Source organism: Homarus americanus, unplaced genomic scaffold, assembly GCF_018991925.1.
Source record: "Homarus americanus isolate GMGI-L3 unplaced genomic scaffold, GMGI_Hamer_2.0 scaffold57726, whole genome shotgun sequence".
In the NCBI taxonomy this organism is placed as follows: Eukaryota; Metazoa; Arthropoda; class Malacostraca; order Decapoda; family Nephropidae; genus Homarus; species Homarus americanus.
In genome coordinates this window covers 21,242-39,372 of record NW_024753612.1, presented here as the reverse complement: position 1 = coordinate 39,372, position 18,131 = coordinate 21,242, and the positions used below count along the sequence as shown (strand labels likewise).

Below are 18,131 nucleotides of genomic sequence, written 5' to 3'. Positions count from 1 at the left end.
CTCACTGCATATGGTTGAACCTTTCCCCTGTAGAAGTATAACAAACAACCTCACTAGTTTTTAATGTTTTTCTTGTGGTTTTGTCATTGCTTTTAATATAAAATTTCTTCATAGTTACTGCATAGGAGAAAGAGAGAGAGAGAGAGAGAGAGAGAGAGAGAGAGAGAATTATCATTATTAATATACTGTACTGTTACCTTATGTTCTTGAAAAGTCTGATATAGTAGTAGTGACTTTTCAGGAGATTTTTTATTAATTTGAAGCTGTCTTCATTATTCTTGTTTATTTGCAGGTTTGGGTGGGAACAATAGGTAAAGGGCCAACAGAGCACAGTTTACAGGCAACTTACCGTCATACTGAATCTTTTACATTCCAAGATGAATTAGGAAAACTTATTCTTGATGTTTGTAAGACTGTGCCTCGAGGGATATTGTGCTTTCTTCCTTCCTATGCCATGCTCAACAAATTAGTTAACAGGTAAATTTCTCCAAATTTGCAAGATATTTTCATGTATACATTTTTGAAGTTCTACAAGGTAAGCAATTTAGTTTCTGCCATGCATCCCTTGTTCATGCTCAGGTCAATAGATTCCTTCGTATGGACATTTCTCTGACATACTCCCAACATCCTTTTTTGGACAATAGAAGAGTATCAGGTTCAAGATACAGTAGTACAGTACAGTGGTCCCTCGGTTAACGAGCACAATCCGTTCCAGCAGGTTGCTCGTTAACCGAAAAACTCGTTAACCAAAACCATTGTTTCAATGGGTTTTTGGGTAATTGGTTCCAGCTCACCGAAAATTGCCTAAATTCAACAAAAAAGGTAGAAAAGTACACTTACTTTGAGGTGTGTATGTAGAAGGCTCCTGGATGATGATGATGATGATGATGATGATGGGAATTAGAATGGAGGTGGAGAAGAAGGAAGAAGAAAAGGCATTGGGGTGGAAGAGAAGTCACCCCATGGTGCCATTTCACCCATAAAATTTAGCTCTCTTGGTGTAATTCAAGATTATTTTCTTTAAATCAACACTGCACTGCATTATATATTGTCAATATGTAAAATATATTTCAAAATGACCAATAATTTGCTTGGAAACACAGAAAAAAAGCATTTAGTTGAAGAGAGTCTCAAGCAAGATGTTACCTCCACTGAAAACAGAGAGAGACTAACTCCTGTCTGGTGTGTTAACAGGCTGGATGGCATGCCAGAAACTAGTTTCTTTACCTTCGATTATGTTCAATAATTGTTAAAATGACTAAAAAAGTTAATATTAAACTTTTAAAATTATTGAATAGTATAAACTTCTTGATATTTACTAAAATAGTAAGGAATTTAAGCCCTAAAACCGATTACTGTATTGGCGGACTAATACTACAGCTGGTGGACCGCCAAATGCAAGTGAAAACATGTTGAAGTCGGCTCGTAAAAAACTCGTTAATCAAGGGATTGCTCGTTAACCGAAGTTAAGAATCTTATGGAAGGTAAATCGTTAACCGAAATCTCGTTAACCGAGGCGCTCGTTAACCGAGGGACCACTGTAATAGAGATGGGACACAAATGTGTAGTCACTAAACCCTCATTTTTACTTTTAGTTGTGTCCCTAAAGGGGTCATGTAACTGCAAAATTGAACAATGGTGAGTCTACTGTTTAATGGGGAAATAAGGTCTAAGTTTCAATAACCACCAAATCCTGCAGTATGAAGTGATATCCCCATTAGCTAGAACAATTGGAGCAGAGGTCTTCTGGGGATGAGAGATTTCCAGGCAGAAATATTTTACATCCCCAGAATTTTTCCAGGTACATATATTGGAAAAGATTCCAAGAATCTAAACTACAGATTTTGCACAGACATTCATGTACACTGGCCCACGTCCCCGGAATGTTTCTAGGGGACGGGAAAGTTTTTCCGCAGGCACAAGCGAAAATCAATTGCAGACACTTGTAAAGCGACTTTAGCTTCATCACCAATCTCCAGATGAGCCAAGACCTGCATAAAATGAGACCCCACTGTTCATGTACTGAGGTGTTTGCAAAAATGAATACTGTACAGCTCTGTGAGATGCATTATTTAGACTTGGGGAAAACTTGTTCCAGTACAGGATGGAAAATTCTACTGTTTTGACCGTGCCCGTATCTTAATAAAAATTTTTTTTATTATTATTTATTAAACCAAATTTCAGGATTAATTTGGTAAAAAAATATGGTGTTTCTAACAAAATTAGAACTGATTTTATAGACTCCCATATCAACATTTCTTAGGTTTTTTCATAAAAGAATTGAGTCCCTGTCTTTATATCATGACAAAATATTTTGTTTTGGGGTCTTTTATTAGAACAGACCTGTAGAGAATTTAGGGGTCCTCACGAAACTCATGAATCGAGGGACTCGAGGTTTGCGAAACTTGCGAGGCCACTGTAAACTATAATTCACAGTCTTTTGGTATCTAACCTGCAAATTATCAAGACTCCACTGTATATTGGAAAAAGTCTTTTGTCACATACCCATGGAACATCTGTAATAAATAGTTTTTATAATATAACAGCACTTCAGGCCTTGCAGATTATGTGAAACATTTACAGGGGGTCCTCACTATACATTGTACTCTTATACGTCGCTAACAAATGTCTCGTAACGTAATCAGTTTTCCTAAAAAATTTAAATAACAAAATAAAAATAAACCAGATGAGTTATTGTGTTATATTAAATTCCTGGTGCTTGTTTACAAAGCCGACCAGCTAACCGTCATTGGCCTCCCTCTGAGCAGTGTTGCCAATGTTCTAATTCTCTCATGCATTTCTGCTATCACTACTCAAGGTACTTGGTGCTTACTACAACAACTGTCATCAACACTTAGTAAATAATATTGCAGTGTATTTATCAGCACAAGTAGCCATATCAATCAGTGGCAACAAATAATGTTGTTAGGATTGTATCCATATCAAATGCTATAAGTCAACCCTCCAGTTTTGGCCACTAATTGATGCCAAAAAAACTTTGCCAAACCAGAGGGCTTAATCCAATGGGAAAAAGCCTAGTTGGTACCAAGGGGCCACCCAAAGTCTAAATTTTTTCCTATTTTACCCACATATGATCTATAGTTTATTGCTGAAAGAGAATGAATAATTAGTTAATCAACGTGAACATAGAAAACCAACCATAAAATTAAAATTGAGGAGCTTAATGCACACTAAGCTGGTATCTGAGGCTGGGGAAGGAAGGCTAACATCCGTCGCCCCCCTCCTCCACCACTGCCTTTGCCTCTGTCTCCGCCACCACTAGATCAAAGCCTTCAAAATAAAAGTCCTCTTGCAGGCTAGCTTGGTCGTGATGATCTTTTTCCCCTTCATCTTCCACCTCTACATGTTCAATTGTTTCAATCACTTGCCTATTTTCTTCTTGTTTGCAGCTCAAGTAACGAGTGATCAGATCTTGTTTGCTGTCACTTACTTTCTTGTTATAATTTTCTTGGTAGTGACCTCGTATTTTATTAAGCAAACCCATCATTATCTCACGCGCATCATAGTTTGTCTCATCCAACAACATCTGCTTTTCGCAGCTGTCACACATTCCTAGGAACACAGACAGATCACGAGTTGTTGGCTCCGTCGGTTGTTGCACAATTTGTGGGGGCGTTTCTTGCTAAACCTGATTTTATTCTCCCAGCATATCCTCAATGCACCTAAAAGTTCGTTAATTTGGTCCTCATTCACGCTATTGAAGCCAGGGGCTGGGATACTTTGGACTGACTGAACTGTCTCCAATAAGAGATCTTCCTGTTGCTGGCGGCTATCCTGTGACTTGGCAAGATGAGGAAGTAGCGGCATCCAGGCGTGGTGAACTGGTGCGTTTGTTATCTGGTTCCAGGCTGACACCAGATAATTGACTGCCTCACGAATATTGAATTTTTTCCAAAAGACCTGGACAGTCATAACTTCTGCCTGTTCATTCAAGGAGAGGGTGGGTAGGAGGGAGAGGGTGGGGAGGAGGAGGGAGAGGGTGGGGAGGAGGAGAGTGAGGGTGCCTCCCTTTCTATCTCCCTCATTTCATCCTGTGTGTCAGTCTGCCTCCTTAGCCGGTCATGCACTTGTTTATAAAATATCAACTTTATGTTGGCTATGATCTCTTGGTCAAGGGGTTGAATTTTGCTGGTTGCATTAGGAGGCAAAAAGCACACCTGGACATTTGGATGGCGGCCTACAAGATACTTGGCGTGCCCAGGGGCATTATCAAGAAAGAGCAGTATTTTGAATGCCAGGTTCATTAGCTTGCAAATTTCCTTTGCCTCGCACACAAACATATCATCAAACCACTCCACCGACAGAAGGGCATTCATATAACCCTTGGCATTGTTACGCCAATGGACATTGAGTTTGTTCATGTCACAATTTTTATAAGCACGGGGGCGGGCTGCATGATAAATAATAAGGGGTTTCGTGTTTTGGTCACCTGATGCATTGCAGCACAACAGAGCACTAGCTCGATCCTTGGCCATCTTAACACCTCGGGCTTGTTTATCATTCTTTGAAATAAATGTTGCCTGTGGTGACCGCTTCCAATAAAGGCCTGTTTCATTACAATTGTATATCTGGTCAAGTGTATAGCCGCCTTCTTCCACAATCTGTCTTGCTACTTCTGGAAAATATGTAGCTGCAACCTCATCAGCAGGCGAGATTTCACTTTGGTATAATGAATATTTCACACCACACTGACGCTTGAATTTGTCCAGCCAACCTTTTGAAGCCACAAATGAAGGAGGGTTGATTATCTTCTTTTTTTTTCTTTTTTTTACATGTAGCAGCATAGAAAAGTCTGGCCTGATCCCTAATCTGAGGCCCACTGACACTGGCTTTCTTTGTCCTTAGATCTACAGGAAATCCATCTCGTTATAAAGTGTTCAGTCATCACAATTAAGCGGTTTTTGTCTGTTGTTTCTTTCAATGTACCTGCAGCTCCACCTCCTCCACAACCAAAGTATTTTTAGGCCATATTTATACTTTTCTTCACTTCATCTTTCTTTTCCCTTTTTCCTCTCACAGTTGACTCAGGGCAATTCATTAATTTGACTATCTCACTTGTTTTCATTCCACGCTCATTAATACCCACAATATTTTTCTTATCCTCAAATGAGTACTTTTTCATTTTCTTCCCAACTCGATACTCACAAAAATTTTTTCTTTGTTTATACCCCCATCATTTGAGCTGCCAAGGCACTCAGACGGTCTTTCACTACCCCTATCATCCCTTCCAATACCCCTAGGTACTTTTGAGGCCATTAATCTGTGCGAGAACACCGCACCAAGCGAGAGGGAATAAAAAAAAGATACACAAAGGCCAAGGTCACGCAAACAAGCCGCGGGAATGTGGATTGACGCGGTCAAAATGGCTGCCTGAACAGCTGATTGACGCTTTGCACTCGGTAAATACTCACCAATAATACTCACCAGTAGTATTAAGCGAGATTTATCTTGCACTTATTATTCTACAATTATTAGTTGTGATTGCATTGAAATTTAAACTCTCGCCAAAGGTGAGAGTTTGTTCACCAAAATGGAGAGCTGGGTATTTTTAATTTTAAACGCCAACTTTGAATTCGTCAAACTGGAGGGTTTAAAGTCGTACAGTACAGTACAGTACAGTATGTTACAGTATAATTACCCCTTTGTAAGCTGATTTGCTGAGATTTCAAGGGAAATTGCTGTACATGTTGGAATGCATATACATGTACTACCTCTAATAACATTAATTCTTATGGAGAAAATTCACATTATAAATCATCTCATTGTAAGTCGCCCTTCTCAGGAATACATCTCTGATGTATAATGAAGACCCCCTGTACTTATCTTTGGCAAGATAGTTATAAATTTTGCTTGGCCAGACTTTTTTTTTTTCCCCCTCCTGACAAATTTGGGAGAAATTTGCCCTTGTGCCTCCTCTCCCCCACTTCATTTTTTTAATGGGGGTAAATAAACATTTTAGAAAATTAAAATTTATTGTGTAGTGTATATCAACGTACAGGTTATTTAAGTGTTTTTAAATGCTTTTTACCCTCATATTGTCAATTTTCCATGCTTCTTATTCATGTTGATATTTTCACTTCAATTTATGCCACAACTGCTCTAACAGCATTCAGTGGAAGTTTGTATAAAGATTTTCAGGTCGAAATCATTGTAGTAATAGAGGTCAGGTCATTGTGGGAACAGAAAAATCAGGGATCAACTCTTAAATGTGACATCATGATTTGGCATCGCACACACACACACACACACACACACACACCTACCGTCACCTCGTTACCCTGCTGGTTTGACAGACTTCACTGGTTAATCATGTAGAGAGAGGTGGAGTCCTCTCAAAATATTAACTTCTGGTAGTTTCCCAGGCAAGTGGTGGGGTTTGTGAAAAAAAAAATCATCCCTCCAGCCCCTAAGCCAGGCTGCTGGGCACTGCTAAACTACATAGCCTGAGTCACTTACATTTCTTTGACAGATGGAAGAACGTGGGGCTCTGGCATGAGTTACAGAAGGTGAAGGTGTGTCTGACTGAACCAAGGAATAGTGAAGAGTTTGAGAAAATCATGCAAATCTTTTATAGTACCATTGAGGAAACAAGGTGAGCAAGTACAGTACAAGAAAGTGTCATTTATGGATTACCGTATAGTACAGCCTCAAGAATCTAGATTGCTTCCGACTGAATCCTCCCCAGATTTCAAAATAAAACACTGCTCCACAGTAAGAGTTGTTATGAATTTCTAATTTTCCTTTAGAGAAAATCATCCCTTTGTAAAATTAGTAACTTTACTTAAAATTTATAAATTACACTTTTTTCTTTTCTTTTCTTTTTTCCAGACTGGAGACGAGTGGAGTAACCGGGGCCGCCTTCTTGGCAGTGTGTCGGGGTAAAGTCAGTGAAGGTTTAGATTTTACTGATGATAACGCTCGAGCTGTCATAGCGGTAAGTTTATGTACAGTAATAGAAAATCTGACTCATTTTATGACCTACTGCCTGGACCAGATGATTAGTGTACAGTGACCCCTCGGTTAACGAACTCAATCCATTCCAGAAGGTCGTTCGTTAACCGAAACCATTGTTTCAATGGGTTTTTGGGTAATTGGTTCCAGCTCACCGAAAATTTCCTAAATTCAACAAAAATGGTAGAAAAGTTCACTTACTTTGACGTGTGTATGTAGAAGGCTCCTTGATGATGATGATGATGATGATGATGGGATTTAGAATGGGGGTGGAGGAGAAGGAAGAAGAGAAGGCATTGGGGTGGAAGAGAAGTCACCCCATGGTGCCATTTCACCCATAAAATTTTAGCTCTCTTGGTGTAATTCAAGATTATTTTCTTTAAATCAACACTGCACTGCATTATATACTGTATATTCAATATGTAAAATATATTTCAAAATGACCAATAATTTGGTTGGAAACACAGAAAAAGAGCGTTTAGTGGAAGAGAGTCTCAAGCAAGATGTTACCTCCACTGAAAACAGAGAGAGACTAATGCCTGTTTGCCGTGTTAAGAGGCTGGATGCCGCGCATTAAACTAGTCACTTTACCTTCAATTATGTTCAATAATTGTTAAAATTACTAAAAAATTGAATAATAAACTATTAAAATTATTGAATAGTTTAAACTTCTTGATATTTACTAAAATAGTAAGGAATTTAAGCCCTAGAACCGATTAATGTATTGGCGGACTGATACTAAAGCTGGTTGCCCGGTCAGTGCAAGCGAAGACATGTTGAGGTCGGTTCGTAAGAAATTTGTTAACCGAATTTTTGTTCGTTAACCGAATTGAAGATCCTTATGGAAGGCAGTTCGTTAATCGAAATTTCGTTAACCGGGGCGTTCGTTAAACGAGGGGTCACTGTATAGCCTATTATGAGATATTGGAGAAAACCAGAATTTTGAGATATTTTCCTCGAAAGGGCAAAGGGTTAAAATTGAGTGTGATTTTGAATAAGGAAACTCTTCTCTTGGAATTTTAAGTTCATTTAGTTCAGGAATTAAAGAAAATACCAGAAGTCAGGTTTGGAAACTTAAAGGTAACATATAATAAGTGATGAAAAAGTGTTGAAATATTTTTTGAAGGACCATTTCTCACCAAAAATTATCAAAATTTTTGCCCGAGATCCTTAACCCTCTCGTGTATGGGAAAACTTTTTTATCAGTCTTCATTCTCGCCACATTGTGTTTTGTGCCCTTTATGCATGGGGACATTCCATTTTTTTCTTCCTCAAGCTTTAGTATTTAGACCAAAGAATTACTATTTTTGCTTCAGTTTGACACTACAGTATTCATTTCACAGAAGCTAAAAAAAAAAAAATTAAATTACAAAACGACTACATACAGTATACAACACTGTTTTTTTACTCAATGGTTTTAAAAATATATACAGGTATATATTTCCCTACTTCCTATTTCAACAATTTTCCAGGGCCAGATGCAGAAAATAACGAGGTTCCAATGGTGTTAAATTATTTTTATCAATTGTTTTTTAATGTTCTGTTAGTATTAGTGATTAAGAACAATGATTTAGTTTAACTAATAGATTAGATTAAATGAGATTTCCTGGTTTTTATACAGTATATTAGTATTTAACAACAAATATGTAGTTCAGCTCAGCTGATAAGGCCAATTAGTTGAGGTATGTAAGAGATGATCACCTTCCTTCCACTCGGTGGTTATGACATTTTGCACTTTGTGTTATAGAAAAAGTTGCCTTTTACCGTCTCAGTAGTATAAATACATTGTATGACAATTTGGTTATATGCAAGGACCCTTTTTCTGCCAGAAACTCATTATGTGGGAATTAAATTCAGTCTTATGTACTAGGTGAACGTGTGAAGTCATGTCCTAAGCCACTCCCCATGTCTCTCTAAGCCACTCCCCATGTGTCTCTAAGCCACTTTCCATGTCTCTTTAAGCCACTCCCCATGTCTCTCTATGAAATTGCCTCCCTTCAAAAGAAGATAAACTATTGCATACAGCACTGATGAGGAAAAAAGAGGATTCAAATAACCTACCAGTACTGTATCTGCTTTTGAGGAAAGGCTGTTCATGTTCACCTGTACTCTTTTTCTGAGGTTTAATCCCCTTCTAGGAAAATAATCATAAGTTGATTTATATCTTTATAATTCTTAATACTTGCATTTTAAGGATAAGTATGTAAATGTTCCTAATACAGTACATACCTTAAATAAAGAAAGATAAAATAAGGTTTTGGGTAATACTGAAGTTGTAATATTTTCTTCCAGTCTAAAGTTGTTAACTTTTTTACTGCTGAACTCTTAATACAGACTGGTCTCCTATATCCAGGTGTAATGTAAGATTGTGAGATTGACTTGAAGTGCCAGTAAGATATGCTTATGGTTCCATCTTTGTTGCAGGTTGGCATCCCATATCCAAATGTGAAGAATATTCAGGTTGACCTAAAACGTCAGTACAATAATCAGCATTGTCAGACACGTGGCCTTCTAACAGGAGATGCTTGGTATGAAATTCAGGCATATCGGTAAGTGTACTAGTGTGTGTGTCTGTAGTGTGTTGAATACAACTCCTCCCCGACTTACGACAGCCCGCACTTACGACCTGCCTCAGTCGTACCAAAATTTTGTCAAATTGCGTATTTTCGAGTCCCAACGTCAGTACACAGACAAAATTTTCATTTGTAATTCACTTTAAAATGGCGGGCACGTTTAAAAGTGAGAGTTTTGTGGTGCTGAGAAGAAAAAGAGACACCCATTTTAGATTTTCTATGTATTATTTAAGCATTTTCGACTTACGACCACCATTTCGACTTACGACCTGGATTCGGGTCCCTAACCCCGTCGTAAGTCCGGGAGGTGCTGTAATTACAATACATTTATTGTTAGATAATTTTCAGTAGCAATTCATTTTCACTGATTATTTAACACTAAAAATTTTATATGTTTAAAAGTTTATTCTCCAGTTGTAATTTTTACTTTCTATTATTAATGGATATAGAATTTTAAAACTGTGTTATAAATAGCCCCATCAATGTTACAGTAATGGTGTATATTGAGATGTATGTTTATTGCTCAAGTATTTAAATTGCTGCAGCCACATGGGGAATGGGAAGAGTAGGTCGTACCAGAATGACATGTAATGAAATGATGCTTAAAATTTTCCTCTTTGTCTACCATTCAGTGACACAGAGAAAAGTCTGCCATTATTACAGCAGCATGCTTGGTTTACAGGCGATGGCAGTATACTGTACTGTGGATTATGATTTAGCACAAATATGGAATCGAAATTTATACCAGGAATTGTGTGACACTGTTAGTGAGATAACCAGACCAACCAATAGGCTAGTGGCTTACTCCTTTAAACATCCAAGGCCTGGAATAGAATTGATATCTTTTTTCCATTTATGAACTTTCACAAAAGTTTTACTACTTCCCAGGACCTAAGCTGAATAATCATATCACTGCTATACTGTTGCCACTTGATATTAAAGTTGTGCCTAAAGAAACATGTATCTACACCAGCCACAAAAAGTCTTGCGACCTACCCCCGTGCGGTTACATTTTTTGTGACAAACACATGCTTTATGATATATAAACAGTGATAGGCCTGTACTTACCCCCCCATATTAGTATTTGGTGGTCCACCCTTTGTTGTCAATCACCATTTGGAGCCATTTTGGCATACAATCAGACAGCTTCTTGAAGTAATTGACGTCCAAATCATTTAACCACATCTTCCTGAGGGATTCCTTCAGTCTTGGCACGGTCGATGTATCCATGGAATTCAGCTTTTGTTTCATATATGACCAGATATTTTCAATTGGATTTAAGTCTGGTGAATTGCCAGGCCACTGAAGCACTCATATATCATGATCACTGAGCCATTTCATTGATTTCTTAGATGTGTGGCACGGTGCACCATCCTGCATAAACAAGTCACATCCATGAATGTCATAAAATGTGAGCAGGTGCTCATTTGACACCTCGATATACTGGTCACTATTCATTGTAACATTGCGAGGGAGGAAATACAAGCCTCCTCTACCCACAGCACCACTGAAGCACCCCCACACCATCACATGGTCCGGATGTTTCACGGCTTTCTTGGTGTAGCGGTGGTCGAATCGGCTGGCTGTCACTGGTCGTCTTACCCTGTTCCCACTCATCTTTACATACTGAACTGTACTTTCGTCACTCCACTTCACCTTTTCCCACTGCTCTGGTGTCCAGTGTCGATATTTGTGGACAAAAGCAAGACGAGCCTTCCTCATTTTGTCCGTGAGAAGTGGTTTTTTTGCGGGGCGACGACATGGCAAATGCAGTTCCTTTTGCAGGCGATGCTGAATGGTATGCTGTGCCACGTTTCCCAGGACGTCAGGGAGGTTCCTTTGTAACTCAGCTGCTGTAATGTGTGGAGTTTTAAGCACTTCTCTTCACAGAAGGGCATCTGTAATCTTACTAGTTTTGCGTGGACGTCCAAACCGAGGTTTGGCTGGTGGAACAGAGGCAGGAGGCAGGTCACGTGCAACGGCCTTGAGCCGGTGGATGGTGGCTTTGTTTCGTCCCGTACGTCTAACAGTTTCATTCACAGGCACCTTTTCTTCAATTACAGTGAGGATTCTAACCTTCTCCTCTCTTGTAAGATTAGTCCCAGGCATCCTGAACACAATCAATGAAAAATATGGCACATAAACACAGTACACTGGTAATCCACACAAGGGGGCGCTTGGAAAATCTGACACAGATCCACTCAGGATGGCAGCTCATTGAGCACTGCTGGTTTGCTGTGGTTTCCATGACACACCAACCCGGGAGAGTTGCCAAATACTGTCGAATGTCAACTGGGTAATTTTAGAGGCAGATAAATGCAACAATTCCTGCAACATTCACCCCTTGTTATAGAGGGCCGAGAGTCGCACAACTTTTCGCGGTTGGTGTACTTGTCACCTGATTCACCTAATAAGTGTATGTACTTCATGCCACAGAAATAGATGGGTTGTTCAGAGAAAATTATTTAAAGCAAAAAAACAATTCTATGATTCAGTAAATTAATATACGTATTTACTTTTCCTTTTCTTTTACAACCAGTTGCATAATGACTCGGTTGAAACTTTTATACTCATTTGTCAGAATCTAGCAATTAGCAACTTTATATATACAGGTCGACCACTGATTTTCCGGCAATCACTGGTCCAGAACCTCTGATGGTCTGGACAGTTTTACGATGATGGAATTTTAAATTTACAGAACACTTTTGGTGAACAATTGCTACCAGGGATATGCTAATGGTAGCCTAACCTCACCAGGCTGTGAAGTGTTATGGTTATTTTTTAATTCATAATTTCACATTGATATATGAAATTTTATTTTTATTGTTTTTTACTCAGCCTGTACATGCACACACAATCTTACATACAGAATGTGCAAAAACAAACTTATCACAAAGTAAAAAATATAAACGGAAATAAACTTTGTGTGTTAAGAGTTCACGCTGAGTGGGGGAGGGTGAAGTGAAGGATCTCAGCTGTCTCGTGTGTAGTCAAATGATTGACAAATTTCGTTGTCCAGCAGCTAAATTAGAATAGATATACAGTATATATATATTTTTTTTTTATTTAGTATTATTACTGGTACTTTTAATTTATTCCACACATTTTCTGGTGTATATGATATTATCTTATTCCTCATAGGAGTTGGTAACTGGCTGGAATGCCGTTTCAGAGTTGGTAACACTTTTCATAGCGTAAACTGTTGTGGTGATCAAAGCCACTCGTTCGTGTGAATCTGGTGTGTTGTTACAAATTACATCTAGGATTTTACCTATAACTGAGCGGTTCCGTAAAGTCAATTATTATTATAGGAATTTATTATAAAATAGATTAAGATACTGGGAGAAGAGCTGGCGGGTGGCAAAGGAGGGAGGAGAGGAACTCACCTCCCGTGCTCATCATCCTTTATAACACTATGCAATTTCACCATAATTCCCATATTATTTAGGTTCATTTAGTGCCGGGTTAATACAACATTATCAAAAAATATTTAATTTATCCCTAAAATCCCGTACTATTTTCCCAGATGAGCTATTGTGCCGTAGTATACTGTTTATTCTCAGTGGTAACAGCTGATCAATCTTGCTGACATTACTCTCCCTAATAATGTTGCCATCTCTCAAGCACCATTGTTGCCGCTGCTCAAGACGGTTGGTGCTTACCACAGGATCTGTCTTGATCACTTAGTAAATAATATTGTAGTACTGTATATTCATCAGAACTTAATTAATATTATTTTAGTGTATAATTCATCTCCAGATGCCCTGGTTTATTTCAGTTGTCTAAGTGCAAAAGTAGCCAAATTAAACCATATGTATCAATTAATTATAAATTAGAAATTAAAATATTATAAGGCAATGGCTTAGAAGTGCTGTTAATGTGTTTGCTGTGTAAGCGCTTGTTACATCACCTCACCCTTCACATAGCCAGGTCACCTTACAGTGTTATGTTTATTTAGTATTGTGTTATTTACTTTATTAATACTGTACAGTAAATACATTTATAAAATACTTTTGTTTGCACAATAATTATAAGTAGATTATTTTATGTGGCAGCCAAGGCAAGGTGCAAAACCTGGACAGAAAATGAAAGAATAATTGAACAAAAAATTTGGAAATTGTCAGTAATTTGAGTGACCCAGAGCCCCCTTTTTGTTGAATTAATGAGGGTATAGCGTACAGTGATGTCCCAAGTTGAAGAAGATAATCCAGACAGTCCCCCACTTGAGAAATATAATTGTAATCATCTCTGGTAGTGGAAGTAATGCAGCAGTTTATGTAAGTACTCTACTGTAAACAATAAACCTCCATATACCTTTTACTGTACCTGTTTTTCATATAATTTTCTCTCAATAATTGCTTATGTTCTATCATATTGATTTTATAGCAGCCCAGGGTGCTTTAGAGTTAGCGTGAGGTACATAACTATTGGATTGGAGGTTACGTGAGGTTACTGGTCCTGTATCAATCCGGCCCCGATGGTGCCAGAAAATCAGTGGTCAACAAATGGTCCCAAATCCTGACTTATTGAGACACTTTCCCCTCCCCCCTACAAAAATACAATAAAAATTTATCGGCACCTATACATGTACAGTAGCTAAAACAACTATCTGCGCAGGTGGTGGTCGATATGCTCTGAAATTTTACGTGTGACTGGTGACAGCCCTCGTATATCAAAATTTATCGTCCATGGTCTCATATTGTTTCCCACAAAGTATGTACAGATAGTTGTTTTAGCTACTGTACGTGTAATTACTAATTTTCAAAAAGTAACACTTATCAGCACTGCAGGCAAACACTGTAGTATTGTAGTAGGTGACACAGAAGCATGTGACAGAGGTAAGTGAGGTGACACAGGTGATGGAGGGGAAATGCTACATAACAGTAAACAGTGAGGCACGGCACTTATGCATACTACTATAATTTAGTCACTTATACAAAATAAATAAGAAATTTTAACAAAAGTAGGTGTTTTCTCTCCGTATAATTCAAGTCTCAGTATGTAAATAAACACATAACTTATATCACTCAGGATATTATAGTCCACTCTCGTAAACCCGATTTCTTTATTACAGAGTAAAAATTAAAATGCTCTAATGTGGTTTACAAATGAAGAAAATATAATATGAAACTATAAAATAAGAAAAATTAAAAGCATAGGTGTGTGTGTGTGTATGTGTTGAGCGATGGTAAAGTGTCCCACGTGCATGCATGGTGGGAGATGGTTATTGATATTTTTCAACTCGTATTTTTGGGTAGATATACATGTTTTTTTCACTGTTACATACACACACAATCTTCATACAGAATGTGAAGAAAAAAATAAGAAATGATTATCATAAGGTCAAAAACATAAAGATAATTAACACTTCTTACAACTGCTGGCTGGAGTCGTTCTGATTGTGTGAGGAGGGAGCGGTGGTGGAGATCTCATCCACTCCAGTTTCCTGTGTCCTGCGCTTGTGAAACCATTGCCAATGTGGTAGTTGTTCCTTTTATTTTATTTATTAGTACAATTTTTATTTATTCCTCACATTTACTGGTACTACGGTACACACACGACCCTGGTCCCTAATAGCCTTGGATAATGAGGAGTGTACAGTGTATAAAAAAATATGTAGTGAAAGTTTCCGGCTGGGAACGATTCTCCTCTTATTTACTATCTACATTAATTTGGGTAAATTGCCCTGATATTTGCAATGAATTTTAGGAATGCATCCCATGTATATGTAATTTTCTTCCCCTCCCCCCCATATGCATACACAATCGCTCATACAGAATGTGCAAAAAACTAAACGAAAATAATTATCATAAGGTCAAAAACATAAAAAAATACTGTACAAGTAAACATTTTTCTTGTGCAGGAGTTAGCACACGCATTGGGAGGGGGGGATGTTCCTGTGTCCTAAGTGAGACGATTGCCAAATGGCAATGTGGTATTTTTTCTTTTAGTTTGTTAAATAGTAGTATTTTTATTTATTCCTCATAATTATGGAGGGTACATTAAACCATGGAGGGAAAATAATGCTACGCTACACAAAACTAAATGCTGCGGTTAGTGAAATGGTATAGAGTAAAAACCGTGGATACATGGAATCTGTGGTTGGTGAGGGTCTACTGTAATATTTATACAGTACTCATATTTCAGATGTATTTATACAGTACAGTCGGCCCTTAACATACGCGGGGGTTACGTAACAGAGATAGCCGTGGATGTTAAAAATCCGCGTATATGTGCTGCCCCCCCCCCCAAAAAAAAAACCCTGGCCCCCATGTCCTTATTTACCGTATATACCTGTGTGTAGTTCGAGTTTTTAAGACCAAATTATTTGGCAAAAAATTGGGGGTCGACCTCTAAAAGGGTAATAGTTTCGTTAGGTTGAAAAATATTTACCAGTAACTACCAGTAAACAATGGAAACGATGCACCAACACACCACCAGCTGTGAGTGTCGGTACAGTTGCCAGGGCAGATCTCTTGCGTCATCATAGCAAGCCCAAAGTAGCTAAATCCATGGTATGGTAGCACAGGACGATGTAAAACATAAAGTATTCATTTATTAAAGTTTATTTATAGATACTGGACATAAATTTTTGTTCATTACATTTGAAACATCAATCTTTGTTAATTAAATTTGAAACAAAAGAAAACTACGATACCGTATTTTCATTAAAATATTACATCACAAGTATATTTTACCTTAACTGTGACTGAATGAATATACGTATTCTCAGAAATAAATATAGAAATGTAATATTTTTGCTGGAATGACGTACATATTACAGTGGAAAGTGGGATAAAATCATGACGAAAACAATGACTTTCGCTTTCTTTCGTTATTCAAAAGATTTTACCGTAATCGCTTTTCGAATGGTTTTCAGTTAAAAAACTGTTGTACTCGTACTGTATTACAATAATATTCTATCCTATCATTAGCCTTATAATCCCACAACTGAAAACCATTCGAAAAGCGATTACGGTAACATCTTTTGAACGAAAGAAAGAGAAAGTCATTTGCTTTCGTCACAATTTTATCCCACTTTCCACTGTAATACGTACATCATTTCAGCAAAAATATTACATTACCATGTTCTCAGAAATAAATGGTAGTTTTGTTGAAACGTAATGTACAGTATTTAATATTAAAATGCAAAAATAGCTATAAAAACAATTAATACACCCGTAATGTACTGGCTGGCATCTCCACTCGTCCCTCCTCCCATGTCCAAGGTCACCACTCCTCCCAACTCGCTCCCTCCTCTACCTCCTCACCGTCACTACTGCCGACAACAAACACAAATGTGTTGTGAATAACTGCACCTCCAATTCCTATGTACAGTTCTGAACTGTACTGTGCTGTGCATTTTTACAAACAATAAACATGGCAAGAAAAGCTATTAAAAAAAAAGAGATAAAAATTTCACTTTTCTGTACAGTTCCTATCCTCAGCGACAGGACGGGGGTCATCGGGCTCATCGTCACTCAATTCCATAACGGGTGGTGAAGTGGGGGCGACGGTGGATTCAGCTGCTTCCTCACTGCCGCCAGTGATTGATGGTGTTAAATCTCTCCTTCGGTGATCAAAGAACATGGTGATGGGGAGTTGTCGTCTCTTTCATTCATTTCTTCCATGATGTTTTTGTATGGAGCGAAAACGTCATCCATCCCTCGCATGAATTTCAGGGCACGCACCATGGAGGGGTCCATACTATAGGCCAGGTTTTTCAGTGCCTCAATATTCCTGGTCATCTCCCCCAACTTCTCCAACGTTATTTCTTGGTGCTCTTCCTCATCCTCTTTCCCTTTCGCTTCCTCTTCCTTGCCTGAGTCTACTAACTCCTGTAGATCCTCCTCAGTCAGCTCAGTGTCGTGCTCTTCAATTAGCTCCCTAATCTCGTCCTCTGCCATGTCCTGGAAGCCTTCAGCAGCCACTTTCCTTGACAGTGCCAGGGTCTTTCTGAATATTTTCATTAAAATCCATCAAAATCAGTTTCCTTGTCATCGTCTTAAGCACCAAACAGCTCCTCCCAGTCTTCTCCTTGAACAGGGCTAGAGGATACGTGTTTTTCGAATCGTTTTCAATTAAAAAAATGTTACAGCACATGTATATTTTACCTAAACTGTGCCTGAATGAATATATTCTCAGAAATAAATAGTAGTTTTGCTGAAACGTAATGTATTTCAATGTAAAATAGGATAAAATACATGACGAAAACAAAAGACTTTACCTAACCTCCCAATGTTCAAGAGATGTTACTCGTTTTTTTTAATAGTTTTCGGTTAAAATACTGTTATATTACATTGATATTATATTCATATTGTGCTTGATATACTACATTCATGGAAATGTAATATTTTTACTGAAATGACGTACATATTACAGTGGAAAGTGGGATAAAATCGTGACGAAAACAATGACTTTCGCTTTCTTTCGTTCAAAAGATGTTACCGTAATCGCTTTTCGAATGGTTTTCAGTTAAAAAAACTGTTGCATCGCAAGTGAATTAGGATAGAACATTATTGTAATACAACAGTTTTTTAACTGAAAACCATTCAAAAAGCGATTACGGTAACATCTTTTGAACGA

The 18,131-nt window shown here is 38.0% G+C and overlaps 1 protein-coding gene across 1 annotated transcript in view; it reads left to right on the top strand.

Annotated features, from left to right (window-relative positions):
* The window catches only part of LOC121855399 (Fanconi anemia group J protein homolog), a 279,612-nt gene that overhangs the window by 247,731 nt on the left and 13,750 nt on the right, over positions 1-18,131 (top strand). Inside the window, exons 14-17 of the mRNA XM_042350301.1 lie at positions 293-477; positions 6,491-6,613; positions 6,850-6,955; positions 9,397-9,521. Coding sequence (XP_042206235.1) covers positions 293-477; positions 6,491-6,613; positions 6,850-6,955; positions 9,397-9,521 — 539 coding nt within the window. The remainder of the gene's footprint in view (positions 1-292; positions 478-6,490; positions 6,614-6,849; positions 6,956-9,396; positions 9,522-18,131) is intronic.